Raw genomic sequence first — 15,110 nt, forward strand, 5'->3', positions numbered from 1 at the left:
TGAGGAGAAGTTGGGTTGGGAGCGGGCAACTGTCACAGGGTCACCCAGTGAGTTTCATGGAGGGGGCTTGATCCTGGGTGTCTTTGCGTCCTAGTCTGACACTGTAATAAGCGGGCAACTGTCACAGGGTCACCCAGTGAGTTTTATGCAGGGGGCCTGATCCTGGGTGTCTTTGCGTCCTAGTCTGACACTGTAATCCTGCAGAGGCCATAAACAGTGTATTCCTCATGGTTTGGGTTTTTTTGGTCTTCCTCTGAAGGGAAAAGAAAATGGTGGAAATAAACTTCCTCTGCGTGCACAAGAAGCTGCGTTCCAAGCGAGTGGCACCAGTTCTGATCCGAGAGATCACCCGACGGGTACACTTGGAGGGGATTTTCCAGGCTGTGTACACTGCTGGCGTGGTGCTTCCAAAACCTGTTGGGACTTGTCGGTAAGGGCTGAATGGCATCCCAGCTGGATTTTATCTCTTCTTTCCATTGGCTCCCAGAGGGTTTTCGTCGCATTGACTTGCCATGGGTGATTCTCTCTTTGTACAACTCACCTGCCGGGCTCACCCTGGGCCTTGAAACTCACTCTATAACTAAGTGTGGAGAGTCAGTCCTAATCTCTCCTGTGGGTAAAGGCAAATGGGAAATGAGCCATCGAACCTGAGGTTTAAAAAAAACCAACCCAACATTATGCAGATGAGAGGACACTTGCAACCGAACCAGCCTGTCCTTAAAAATCACTGGAAGCAAAACTGTGGAGCCTGATGAAACTCTTTGGGCATAGGTATCAGGAGCAAAAATAGGACTGGAGGTTTGTACCTTTTCGGAGTGATGAACCAGGAGGCTGGAGCAATATGTAGCGTGGGGGTTAAGCTGGAGTTTCCCAGACCCCTCTCAAAGCAGTGGTTTCCCGACCTTTTCAGAATGGTGACCCACCTTTCCAAATTTACTTGGTGTGGTGAGGTGACCAATATTCCCTCTAAGCTGTGGAGTCTTGTGTGCAAAAATTTTACTTTGTGAGCTACCGGCATTAAAGTTGTGAGCGGGCAATTTGGCCACTGCATAAATTACTTTGCTCTGGAGTCCCATCCTTCCTGAGCTAAGACAAAAATGTGTGAGCTGGAGGCTAAATAAACTGTGAGCTAGCTCACACTAACTCAGCTTAGAGGGAACACTGGGGGTGACCCACCTGGGAGCGCCCCAAGGGGTTTTTTTTGGTGCCCTAGGAAAACGATGACTGTGGCACCCATCTAGGTCAGGACTCCCATTTTCTGCAGTGGCCAACCAAATGCTTTTTAGAAGTCAGCAGACATCACACAAAGGCTGCAGCTGCCCCCACTGTGAACCCCAAGCAAGTGGCCTTCCAACCTACTCAGCCTCTGCATATGGAGGTTGCATTAACCATCCTCTTCATTAGCCCCTCTAACCCCACCCCACCCCCCCGCCAAGATTCTACGAAAGTCACACTAGTAACCGTCAGGGCACATTTTACTTGACGAGCATGTATATGCAGGGAAGAAAAAAATACCAACTAATGTATGACATGGAAGGTACTGTTCACAGAGTCACATCTTGGTTTCCCTTCCAACTCTGTGATTCTAAGAGAGAGCACAATAGAATGGGCAGGCGGTGGCCATTAGGGAGGGCTGATCTGTGATCCACGTCAGGGTCCTGACCAGCGTTCCCTCTAAGCTGAGTTAGTGTGAGCTAGCTCACAATTTTTTAGCCTCCAGCTCACAGGCTCAGGAAGGAGGGCTCCAGAGCAAACTAATTCATGCAGGGGCCAAATCGCTCGCTCACAACTTTCATGCCAGCAGCTCACAAAGTAGAATTTTTGCTCACAAGACTCCGCAGCTTAGAGGGAGCCTTGGTCCTGACCCACAGGTTGGGAAACAGTGCTCCAGAGGAGTAGGAACGTGTTCCATGCATTCACGGTGCTCTAGAGTGCCATAGCACGGAGTTTGAGAATGACCAGCTTAAGAGAAGAAGAGATTGGATTTATCCCCCCCCCTTCACTACCCGAGGGAGTCTCAGAGCGTCTGACAAACTCCTGTCCCTTCCCCTCCCCACAACAGACACCCTGTGAGGCTGGTGAGGCTGAGAGAGCTCCGACAGAAACTGCTCTATTTCAAGAATAGCTGTGCCAGAACTGTGGCTTGCCCAGAAGGAGGGCTCCAGAGAAAACTGATTCATGCAGCAGCCAAATCGCTTGCTCACAACTTTAATGCCAGCAGCTCACAAAGTAGAGTTTTTGCTCACAAGACTCCGCAGCTTAGAGGGAGCCTTGGTCCTGACCCACAGGTTGGGAAACAGTGCTCCAGAGGAGTAGGAACGTGTTCCATGCATTCACGGTGCTCTAGAGTGCCATAGCACGGAGTTTGAGAATGACCAGCTTAAGAGAAGAAGAGATTGGATTTATACCCCGCCCTTCACTACCCGAGGGAGTCTCAGAGCGGCTGACAAACTCCTGTCCCTTCCCCTCCCCACAACAGACACCCTGTGAGGTCGGTGGGGCTGAGAGAGCTCTGACAGAAACTGCTTTTTTTCAAGAACAGCTGTGCCAGAACTGTGGCTTGCCCAAGGTCATCCAGCAGGTGCAAGTGGAGGAGTGGGGAATCAACCCCGGTTCTCCCAGATTACAGTCCGCGCACTGAACCACTACACCAAACTGGTTTAATATGCTCCAACCTCCTGGTTCTTCTGAAAAGAGACAGAGCTCCAGTTCTACCTTTGCCCCCAACACTTCTGCCGGCCCCCCCTTCCTGCTGCACGCCCCCCCCCCTTCATGTCATTCCTCAAAAGTTCCCTTATCTCCCGCGAGCACCATTTTGCGGAGGCCAAGGGGACTGGAGAGGCCAGGAAGTTCCGTGCTCCTGATGGGAAACTTGGCCTGAGTCCAGCCTGCCGACTCAGACACATTAACCTGCTACAGTCAGTTTTGTCTGCTCACACCAGCAGGGTCTCGGGCCGAGATCTCAGTCAGAGGCCTTTCGTACTTTTTAATGGGAGAGGCTACGAATTGAACCTGGAACCTTCTGCCTGCAAAGTGGGTGCTCTGCTACTCAGCACGGAGGATGCCTTTCCATTATTCTGGGAGACACCTGAGAAAAATGTGCATGCATCTTTTCCGCCCCCCCCCCCCGAGTCTAATGATAGTGTATGCCTACAATTTTAATTTAAACAACAGCCACCCTGTAGTTTTCTAAAGCACCTTGGAGACACTAAGTCAGGCTTCGTTGAGGGGACTCGAGTTTTCCAAGGCTCTCTGTGGAGCAAGGAGTAACGTGATCAGTTGATTGATTTGGCCAGGGTCCAGCCTACCTGAGGGACCGCCTTTCTCCATATGTTCCCCCAAGGGCACTACAGTTGGGGGGGGGGCGTCATCTCCTGGAAATTCCAGGCCCGAGAGACGTAAAATTTGCGGTGACCAGGACCAGGGCATTTTTGGTGGCGGCTCCTACCTCGTGAAAGGAGCTCCCGGAAGAGATCCGGGCCCTGCGGGACCTCTCTCAATTCCGCAGGGCCTGCAAGACGGAGCTCTTCCGCCAGGCCTGCAAGACGGAGCTCTTCCGCCAGGCCTTTGAGTAGGAGCCGCCGCCACCACTATTCCACCTTTGCCCCCTATGCTCTGGCGTATTAACATCATGATTGCCTGGCCCCCCCAAGGGGGGAGCGAGGCGCCTGGGCACGGCTTAGATGATAAGATCTTAGGAAGTAGTTTGGAAGTTAAGATCTACCCATCTTGTCTCAATCTGTTTGTAAATTTGTTATTGTATTTTATTGTAATTTATTGTTTTTAAACTATGTGTTTACTGTTTTAACCTCGGCACATGGTGCCCTTGTTAGCCGCCCTGAGCCTTCGGGGTAGGGCGGGATATAAATTCAAATATAAATAAATAAATGTTGATTTAACCAGGAGGTTTCTTCTGTTTGACAGTTACTGGCATCGGTCTCTGAATCCCCGCAAGCTGATCGAAGTGAAGTTTTCCCACCTAAGCAGGAACATGACAATGCAGCGGACCATGAAGCTCTATCGGCTGCCGGAGGTCTGTGCTGGGCAGGGCTGTGACCTAAATCTTTTCAGAAGGGATTGTTGTAAATTACCCCACCTGCCATCAGGAATTGAAGCAAGAACGGTCCTGAGGAGACCCAAGTCCTATTTTGACGGCCGGAAGAGGGACTGGCACACCCAGGAGGCGTTCCTTCTCATATACACAGTTGCGGTCTGCCAAATAAAGACTCTTAACTCAATCAAATCATTATGACGGACTTCTTGTAAGCCACATTCTGTAGCTTCAGCTCTCGCCCAAAGAAATTCCCTTGGTTCCCGCCATCCTGTTCTCTCCCCTCCCTCACTGCATTCTACTTCTGCAGTGGCCGCAAAGACGGGGCCCATGTCCCAGAGTGGCTGGCTTCATTGTCCTCTCCTGCATTTTGTCCTCACAAGAGCCCGAGTGGGTGTAGATCCAGGTGGGCCGCCGTGCTGGTCTGAAGCAGTAGAACACAGTCAGAGTCCAGTGGCACCTTGAGGACCAACAAAGTTTTATTCAAGGTGTGAGTGTGCACACAAAAGCTCGCGTCTTGAATAAAACTTTGTTGGTCTTCAAGGTGCCATTGGACTCTGACTTCGTTCTGAAAGGGGGGTGTAGAATTGTAAAATCAGAGAGTGGGGAGGGGCCGTACAGGCCATCCAGTCCCACCCCCTGCTCAGTGCAGGATCAGCCTAGAGCAGTGGTGGCGAACCTATGGCACGGGTGCCAGAGGTGGCACTCAAAGCCCTCTCTGTGTGTGCGCGTGCCATTGCCCCCGCCAGGCCCAGATCATCGTTAAAGTGTCGAATTCTCTGCCAAATAATTTTAAGTCAATGAAAGCATTTGGGATTGCTTTCCTTCCTTTGTTTGGATCATCTTAAGTTAATGTATGAGTTGTTTTTTCTAAAGTACAACCTCAGTATTCAGGTTAAATTGCCGTGTTGGCACTTTGCGATAAAGAAGTGGGTTTTGGGTCGCAGTTTGGGCACTCGGTCTCTAAAAGGTTTGCCATCACTGGCCTAGAGCATCCCTGACAAGCGTTTGTCCAGCAGCTGTTTCAAGGCCAGCAGGGAGGGGGAGCTCACCACCTCCCTAGGCAGCCGATTCCACGATTGCACAACTCTGTCAAAACGTTTCCCCTAATATCCAGCCAGTACGTTCCCGCCCTTAATTGAAACCTATTAATTCGAGTCCTATCCTCTGCTGCCAATAAGAAGAGCTCCTTGCCCTCCTGTAAGTGACAGCCCTTCAAATACTTAAAGAGAATCATAGAATGCTAGAGTTGGAAGGGACCTTGCAGGTCACCTAGTCCAACCCCCTGCACTCTGCAGGAGCATAGCTGGAAGACAGCCCTACAACATATCCGAAAGATGGTCGTCCAGCCTCCGCTTGAAAACGTCCAGCAAAGGAACATCCACCACCTCCCGAGGCAGTCTGTTCCAAAGTTCCCTCTAAACTGTGGAGTCTTGTGAGCAAAAATTCTATTTTGTGAGCTACCAGCATCAAAGTTGTGAGCAAGTGATTTGGCTGCTGTATAAATCAGTTTGCTCTGGAGCCCTCCTTCCTGAGCTAAGACAAAAATGTGTGAGCCGGAGGCTAAAAAACTGTGAGCTAGCTCACACTAACTCAGCTTAGAGGGAACACTGGTCTGTTGCACTGCTCAACCACTCTTAGTTAGGAAGTCTCTCCTGATATTTAGCCGGCAACGACTCCCTGGTAATTTCAACCCATTAGATCTAGTCTTGCAATCCGGAGCAAGAGAGAAGAGATCTGCTCCATCTTCTACATGACAGCCCTTCAGATACTTGAAGACTGCAATCGTGTCCCCTCTAAGCCTTCTCTTTCCCAGGCTAAACATACCCCTCTTTCAGCCTTTCCTCATAAGACTTGGATTCCAACCCTCTCACCATCCTGGTTGCCCTCTTCTAGGACACGCTCGAGCTTGTCAGCATCCTTCCTAAAATGTGGTAGAAAAATCCTATTCCCCCCTCATCCTCCTGTTCTCCAGTCAGGACCACAGTCACTCGGTGAGCCATATGTAAGTGGCCCCAAGCTGGCCTCTGCAGGGAAGGCGGGGCAGAAATTTAATAAATCAAAAAATCAAATCCATATCAAGAGTGGGGATCCGAACCTGGTCTCCTGGGTCCTAGCGTAACACTCTTAGCCCCACTGCACTGCACCAGCTCGCTGTAGCTAGAGATGGAATTCTTGGCCAGAGTCCACTCATTTGCTGCAGGAAGTCTGATGGTAGGAAGGAATGGCCATAGGGCAGTGGTGGCGAACCTACGGCATGGGTGCCAGAGGTGGCACTCAGAGCCCTCTCTGTGGGCACGCGTGCGATCACCCCAGCCAGGCCCAGACCATCGTTAAAGTGTCGAATTCTCTGCCAAATAATTTTAAGTCAATGAAAGCATTTGGGATTGCTTTCCTCACTTTGCTTGGGTCATCTTAAGTTAATGTGTATGGGTTGTTTTTTCTAAAGTAAAACCTCAGGATTCAGGTTAAATTGCCGTGTTGGCACTTTGCGATCAATAAGTGGGTTTTGGGTCGCAGTTTGGGCACTCGGTCTCTAAAAGGTTCGCCATCACTGCCATGGGGGCTCCTGAGACCACAGGGCACCCACCCCCCAGAGAAGGCCGCCCCCCACCTCTCTGGACAAGGGACCGCCCTGGCCTCTCTGCACTGGGTATCAATCCGGCATTTGGTTCTCCTGATGCCGGATGCACAGGAATTGCTTCCCATCAGAGGAACAATCGCTTCCCATCAGATACAGAACAAAGTTGGAGTCCAGTGGCACCTCTAAGACCAACAGAGTACGCACAGAAGCTTATACCCCAAATCAAACTTTGTTGGTCTTAAAGGTGCCGCTGGACTCCAACTCAGACCAACACGGCTACCCACCTGAATCTGGTCTTGATAAGTCATTGCTTTGGGCTTGCATTCGGAGGCAGTAAACCTCTGAAAACCAGTGCTAGGAGGCGGGGTCAGGGGAGCCCTTCAGCCTCTGCCCTGTTGTTGGCCACTGTGAGGAGAGGAGGAGGAGGCGATTGGATTGATACCCCGCCCTTTACTACCTGAAGGAGTCTCAGAGCAGCTGACAAACTCCTTTCCCTTCCCCTCCCCACAACAGACACCCAGTGAGGTTGGTGGGGCTGAGAAAGCTCTTGAGAGAACTTGTGACTGACCCAAGGTCATCCAGCAGCTGCATGTGGAGGAGTTGGGGTATCAAATCCGGTTCTCCCAGGTTATAGAGTCTGTGCACTTTACCACTACACCAAACTGGCTCTCTGGGAGACCGGATGCTGGACTAGATGGTCTGATCCAGCCGGGCTCTTCTGATGTTCTTCCAGATGTAGCTTTGGGTCTGGAATAGTGACGTATGCAGAAGCACAGAGTGGGTTTCTCTGAGCACGGGGCTGAGTTCTGGCTCTTTTGTACGCTGAGTGTAAACATTCCTGGTCGGCTAGAACTGAGTCCAGTAGCGCCTTGGAGATCAGCAGCAGTTTCAGAGTATAAACTTTTGAGAGTCAAATCTAGAGATGTAAAATTTCCGGAAATTTTGAAGCTCGGAAAAAAACCCATTTTTTCCCCAGTTTTTTTCGGGAAACACCAGAAATTTTCGGAAAAATTGAAAAAATGCTACATTAGCATTTCTTTTGTCTTTTCTAGATTGAAAGTCATTCTGTTACTTTAGGAACATAAAATATGACTGGACATTTTTACTTGGCATGAAATTATCACAACTAGAATATTAAAAATATAGTGTATCCAAACAATTATTACAAACAGAATACCCACCCACATGCAAAAACAAAACTGAAACCTTTTTATTTTCTTCTGACAATAGCACCTCCTAAAGGAAGAAGTGCATCTTGTTCTTGCATTGGAAAGTTCAGTTTGTAACCTAGGACTTGCTTGTCCGCAGTGCAGAGAAATTAGATCAATCTGATACCATATATATATATATTTTAGAAATGGAAAATATTTGAACATCTTGTCTTAAAATATTTTATTCATCATGTTAAAATAAAATGTTCCATAATCATTTTTTTTCTTTTTTCAATTTTTTGATTTTTTCGGAAAAAAAACAAAAAAGTTTCAGGAAAAAAACTGAAAAAACCCGGGGGGTTTTCCTAATTTTTCCGGGTTTTTTCCGGGCCTTAGCATCTCTAGTCAAATCTACGTTTGTCGGAACTACCCCCATGTTCAGAGAAGCTCACTCTCTACTTCTGCACGACTCACTGTTCCAGATCCAGAGTTGTCTCTAAAGCGTGACTGGACTTGAATCTAACTGTTTTACTGCAGACCAATGTGGCTACCCTCTGACATGTTCTTGAGTAGTGGACCTCAGTTGTAAGACGTTTAAGGGGCGTTGGCTGAGCGTTCACCAAAATGGTTACCTTATTAATTTGCTTCTTTTCTGTGCCTAGAAGTGGCACCTTTAAGACCAACAACGTTTAATTTTGGGTATAAGCTTCTGTGTGTACTTTATTGGTCTTAAAGGTGCTACAGTGTTTTGTTTAGTCTGAAAAGCCACCAATGCCAGGTGAAGGAAATACGTCCACTCGTTCATTACACAGTTTCCAGTTCCAAAGCCCTTTTAGAGGGCACTTATCCGGCAGCACCGGTCTACTGACTGAGCACCGATACACTTCCAGGAAACCCCAGGAGTCACCAGGAGATGGAAACAGCTTGTCCCAGCAGCCTTCCTCAGTAGATCTCTTCTGTTTCTCCCTTCCTTCCTCTAGACTCCCAAGACGCCGGGGCTGCGGCCGATGGAGCACAAAGACATCCCTGCGATACACAAGCTCCTGGCAGAGTACCTGAAGCAGTTCCACTTGACCCCTGTCATGAATCCGGAGGAGGTGGAGCACTGGTTCCTGCCGCAGCCCAGCATCATTGACACATTTGTGGTGGAGGTGAGGCTCTTGTTTTAATATCTCTTTGCTGTCAGGGAACTTTGGAGCCAGGCGCTGGCTAGAAGGAAGGATCCTCAGGGCTCCACAGGACTGTCTTCCCGCGCACCCCCTCCCTCAAGTTAAACGAGCGGAATAAATTCTATGCCGTGTGCATGTATATGTGTCCAGTTTATGTAATTTGTGCAGACTGCAGAACGCATTTTTCTTGGTGCAAAGTCTCTTACTTTAACAAACAGCTGGGGTGTTTTTAAATGTCAAGAGTACACAGCCCTGATGTTGGGTATAAAAACAGTCCTGTGAGACGATTGCAGAGAGGGTGCGCATGAAGTCCTTTTGAGAACTGAAAGTGCTTGTATGGATGCAGCAGCTGCTGCTGTTCCTGTGCATGGTGGTACACATGAACACCCACGGTTCTTTTTGTAGAAAAAGCCCAGCAGGAACTCATTAGCATAATAGGCCACACTCAACAGCAAAATTCATTAGCATATTAGGCCACACCCTGACAGCACCCTCCCGTTAATACCAGAAGTATACCTACTGAACATGTTGCCAGATACAATAAAAGACCACAACCGGATAACAGTTATATTTTAACTGCAGCTAGAATATTAATAGCAAAGCGCTGGAAAACGAAAGGTCTATAAAGTAACTTAAATATAAAATCCTGGAAATAGCAGAAATGGATAAGTTGAATGTGGAACTACAAAATAAATCTCAAGACTGGTTCTGGGATAGATGGAAAATAATTTATGACTGGCTAAAGATGAGAAAGATAGAATAGAATGGAAATTAGGCTAGTTAAAAAATGTAAGATAATGTAATAGAAAGTAAATGATTGTGTACAAGAGTGGATGAAGATGAGATTGAATTAAAACTGGACTAATGAATGATAGTTTAAGGCAGAAAAATGATTAAGATAAGAGAGGAATGCGACAATATGTCATGGAATGTTTGAGAATGGAAGGACTACATGATGTTATGCTAAAAAATGAAAAATAAACTGTTAAAAAAAGAGAGAGAACTGAAAGTGCTTGTATGGACGCAGCAGCTGCTGCTGTTCTTGTGCATGGTGGTACACATGAACACCCATATGAACATGTGAAGCTGCTTAATACTGAATCAGACCCTGGGTCTGTCAGAACCCACAGCCAACAACGAAGTACACGCATTCAGGAACGGTTATACTTTTATTGCAAAGCTATAGATGCAATAACACAGGCACTGTTAAGAATGGCGGCAACCCATAGAGCCTACTAGGCTATAGGGCATTCATATGCACACACACACCCCAATGGCATGGGCCAATTAGATACCCTCCCGCGTGCGGGATCGGCTAGGAAACCGTTAGGTGGCAAAAGCTGGGAAAGGGTAGTCTCTCACGGTACATGACCTCCTCCTGCACATCTGTAGAGATAAGCGTTGGGGCACAGGCAAAACAGCAGAGACAGGAATGCAATAGCAATTACCAAGACACAGAATGACCTCCCCAACCCCCATGGCAGCGTAGCTGGCAGGGTCCCTCAAGCTCAGTGCTGTCTCCTTAGACTGGCTGCACCTCCCCAGGGTCTTTCACACCCTTTGAACTGGAGATGCTGCCAGGGATTGAACCCCCGGGCCCTTCTGCGTGACAAGCAGAGGCTCTACCACTGAGCCACCTTCTGGACAGACAACGGTTTCCCCAAGCAGATGTCTTTCACATGAACACACGAAGCTCATTCCGACTGAATCAGGCCCTCGGTTCATCAGGGTCGGTAGTGTCTACTCAGACTGGCTGCGGCTGTCCGGGGTCTCGGGCAGAGGTCTTTCCCATCACCCTACTCCCTGGTCCTTTCACTTGGAGATGCCAGGGATTGAACCTGGGACCTTCCGCGTGCCGAGCAGCTGTCCTGCCACTGAGCTGTAGCCACACAGTCAAGGAAATGTTATCAGAGGCTACATGGATGGCCCAGTCTACACATGCAGCTAGACTAGGTGTTGTAGTTCTGGTGTAGGCAGACTCCTCCCCCGAGGCAAACTTCCCATTCCCAACAAACAAGGCCGTCCTACAACAGGCTCTCCCTCCAGTTTTCCTGCCCAGCGTTCTCCTTTATCCCTGTGGGCACGAAAGAGGGGACAAAGGGCCCAGGGAGGAAAGGCCGTGGAACTGAACAAACGAGAATGAACCTGTCCAGGAAGGCAGGGCCTTTTTTGGTAGAAAAAGCCCAGCAGGAACTCATTAGCATAATAGGCCACACCCAACATCAGAAACTCATTAGCATATTAAGCCACACCCCTGACATCATAGCTAATTGGCATATTAGGCCACACCCCCATGTTACCACACTCACCTTTTGCTTCTTATTCTGTTTACTTTGTTGTCAAAACCCAGGGCCTTTTTTTGGAGCAGGAACTCCTTTGCATGTTAGGCCACACTTTCTAATCTCCTAAGCACAGATAGGGAGATGCTGCTACCGTCCCAGCGGCTTTTCCAGGGCCAGAGGCTGACCCCAGTGTGATCCGAGCCAGGGTCCGGGTTCTTACGTGTCTCTTGTGGTCTCGTTCTCCAGAATGCCAGTGGGGAGGTGACTGACTTCCTTAGCTTTTACACCCTGCCCTCCACCATCATGAACCATCCCACTCACAAGAGCTTGAAGGCCGCCTACTCTTTTTACAACGTCCACACGAAGACGCCACTCTTAGACCTCATGAACGATGCCCTCATATTGGCCAAGCTGGTAAGTTCCTCTCTTGTGTGTGCAGCTTCCTTCCTTCCTTATCCTCCCCCCCCGATGTGGAGTCTTTCTCCCTCCAATGAGATACCAGCCTTGGATAAACGTGGGTCAGGGACACTGTTCCCTCTAAGCTGAGTTAGTGTGAGCCAGCTCACAGTTTTTTAGCCTCCAGCTCACCCATTTTCATCTCCGCTCAGGAAGGAGGGGCTCCAGAGCAAACTAATTCATGCAGCGGCCAAATCGCTCGCTCACAACTTGAATGCCAGGAGCTCACAAAATAGGATTTTTGCTCACAAGACACTGCAGCTTAGAGGGAACATTGCTTTCCATCTCATTATCAAATGTCTATCCTGACCCTACTTACCAACACACAACTTGTCTTCCCCTGCGACTATTGTTTTAAACGTAAACGGTAAATTATTTTTTTTCATTATACACTACAAACATTCGTACAAACAACACATAACTACCCCCAACAACGCATAACATATAGCAAGAGACATTTCTCACTCCTTCTGCTTATTAAATTTCTTAATTCATTATCTATTTTACTAAGCTTATCTTTTCTGCATTCTCAAATTACTACATTTATCCATCAATTACATTTACATTATACCAATCATAAAATCTTTTCCATGTTTTTTGAAAAGTCCATTCTGTGCCGGCTCTCATCTCAAGTGTCAGTTTGTCATTTTCCACCGTTTCAAATAGCTTGTTCACATACTCTTGTTTCGTTGGTATTTCCATTATTTTCCAATATTTGGCATATACTATCCTTGCAGCTGTCGACGTATGAACTATCAAATACCTATCTGCTTTATTAAAGTCTTTCAGAAATATGTTCAATAACAGTATCTCTGGAGTAAACGGGATATTAGTTCTCATTATTTTTTCCATTATCTCATGAAATAGAATTCCTGAATGTCTGAGTGTTGGGTATTTTGGGTTTTTTTAAGGCAAGTTTCCGGCTATTGTGGTTATGAACAAAAACCTGAATATCTGTGTAATGTCTTGAATACTTAGAAAGCTACTCAGTATGCAAACAAATGTCTGTGTGTTTCATTTTGTTTCCCTGTCTCTCTGCAGAAGGGCTTTGATGTTTTCAATGCACTGGATCTCATGGAGAACAAGACTTTCTTAGAGAAACTGAAATTCGGGATCGGAGATGGAAACTTACAGTATTATCTTTACAATTGGAAATGCCCCAGCATGGGGCCAGAGAAGGTAAATCATGAGAGAAGGGTGTTTTGAAGCCTTCCAGATTACATTGCATCTTGAGCCATCAGGTATTGAGTACATCCCCTACTGGTCAATCTGGAAACGGTTGGGGAGTTCCTCGGAACGTTGCTTTTGTTTGCCAGACAAAATCAGGTTTCTAGTCCTCATGGATGAGTTCAAAAAACATTGAATCAACTTTTTGCTAATTGTTTTGGAAACAAGATGTGGTCCTGAGGGGACTTCTGGCTGTCAGGGAGGAGGACTTCAGACTCCGTCATTATTTTGTTCTTATTCTCTGTAGCACCTGACAGGTCAGCTTCATGACAGGTATTAGATGGGAGAAAATCACAGTGAAAACTTACTAATTATAAATTCACATCTTATCATGGTTAATAAATACAAATTATACAAAAATGTGTAATGATTAATACTTCTACAATACTGAGACTGAAGATTCCAATACAAATTTGTAAATACCATGCAAATCTAGCCGATGGAAGGCTAGCTAACTGAGTTTTCTACATTTCCTCTGAAACCAGTGCACTTGAACTGAGTGCTGGAATAGCAATTTTTGCACTTTACTGTGACTGGTTGCCAGAAACTGGTTTGAATGTCTTTACAAATTTGGATTGGAATCTTCAGTCTCAGTATTATGTAAGTATTAATAATCACGACACACACTTTTTTTTGGGATAATTTGGCATTTGTTGGCTACAATAAGATATGAATCTATACTTAGTAAGTTTTCACAGTGATTTTCTTTCTCTTTTGGTAGCTTATTCCTGTGATACTCTCATTATTCTTTATTTTGTAATAGGTATTGGCTCATCCCGGGCCGTGCTAGGAGCTTCCTGGTTAAGATAGTCTCCTAAACATCCTGCACAACTTTAGTTACAATTCACCCCCCCAAATGTTTCACTGTGGATCTCTGGCACTTTTCTCTGTTTATCTGCAGGCGTGCTGCTAAGGGGATACCTTAGGGCAGTGATGGCGAACCTTTTAGAGACCGAGTGGCCAAACTGCGACCCAAAACCCACTTATTTATCGCAAAGTGCCAACACGGCAATTTAACCTGAATACTGAGGTTTTACTTTAGAAAAAACAACTCATACATTAACTTAAGATGATCCAAACAAAGTAAGGAAAGCAATCCCAAATGCTTTCATTTACTTAAAATTATTTGGCAGAGAATTCGACACTTTAATGATGGTCTGGGCCTGGCTGGGGCGATGGCACGCGTGCCCACAGAGAGGGCTCTGAGTGCCACCTCTAGCATAGTGCCACCGTGCCATAGGTTCGCCACCACTGACCTAGCTGGTAATCCCTTTTCCATTCCATCACAGAATTTGTCTTTTGCTGTTAAGTCACAGCTGACTTATGGTGACCAGTGTTCCCTCTAAGCTGAGTTGGTGTGGGCTAGCTCACAGTTTTTTAGCCTCCAGCTCCCACGTTTTTGTCGTAGCTCAGGGAGGAGGGCTCCAGAGCCAACTCATTTATCCAGCAGCCAAATGGCTCGCTCACAACTTTAATGCCAGCAGCTCACAAAGTAGAATTGTTGCTCACAAGACTCCGCAGCTTAGAGGGAGCGTTGATGGTGACCCCCATACAGTTTCCAGGGCATGAGACCTTCAGAGGTGGTTTGCCGTTGGCTGCCTGTGCTTAGCAGCCCTGGGCTTCCTAGGTAGTCTCCCATCCAAATACTGACCAGAGCTGACCCTGTTCGGCATCCAGGATCTGGAGCGGGAGGGCTCGCCTGGCCTACCCAGGTCAGGGCCCATCACAGAATAGAACTTGGGAAACACAGGGAGGGATCCACGCAGAACTTAAAACAATGAAGTTGCCGAAGTATACAGCAAAGTTAAAATTTAAGCAAGTCCCCTCCAGCTCTCTGATTCTCAACGATTTAGTCTCCACAGTCTCAAGAAGTTGACACTTCAACCTGTTTTTAAACACAAAATTTGGGACTCTTCAGTGCAGAGACACCTTCCCTGTTTCCCAGGTCATCCTCTCCACCACATTCATAAGAACATGAGAGAAGCCAATGTTGGATCAGGCCAGTGGCCCATCTAGTCCAACACTCTGTGTCACACAGTGGCCAGAAATACCAGGTGCCATCAGGAGGTCCACCAGTGGGGCCAGGACACTAGAAGCCCTCCCACTGTTGACCCCCCCCAAGCCCCAAGAAGACAGAGCATCACTTGCCCCAGAGCCCCTATCTATACCTTGTGGCTAATAGCCACTGGT

At 47.4% G+C, this 15,110-nt stretch overlaps 1 protein-coding gene across 1 annotated transcript in view; it reads left to right on the forward strand.

The window, feature by feature from the left end:
• NMT1 (N-myristoyltransferase 1) overlaps window positions 1-15,110 on the forward strand; it is a gene marked incomplete at its 5' end in the record, with an annotated part of 27,099 nt that overhangs the window by 9,817 nt on the left and 2,172 nt on the right. The window contains 5 exons of the mRNA XM_015423336.1: window positions 260-430; window positions 3,925-4,033; window positions 8,767-8,937; window positions 11,484-11,651; window positions 12,735-12,872. Coding sequence (XP_015278822.1) covers window positions 260-430; window positions 3,925-4,033; window positions 8,767-8,937; window positions 11,484-11,651; window positions 12,735-12,872 — 757 coding nt within the window. The remainder of the gene's footprint in view (window positions 1-259; window positions 431-3,924; window positions 4,034-8,766; window positions 8,938-11,483; window positions 11,652-12,734; window positions 12,873-15,110) is intronic.

This window comes from Gekko japonicus, unplaced genomic scaffold (assembly GCF_001447785.1).
Source record: "Gekko japonicus isolate JY-2015 unplaced genomic scaffold, Gekko_japonicus_V1.1 scaffold1434, whole genome shotgun sequence".
NCBI classification, from domain to species: Eukaryota; Metazoa; Chordata; class Lepidosauria; order Squamata; family Gekkonidae; genus Gekko; species Gekko japonicus.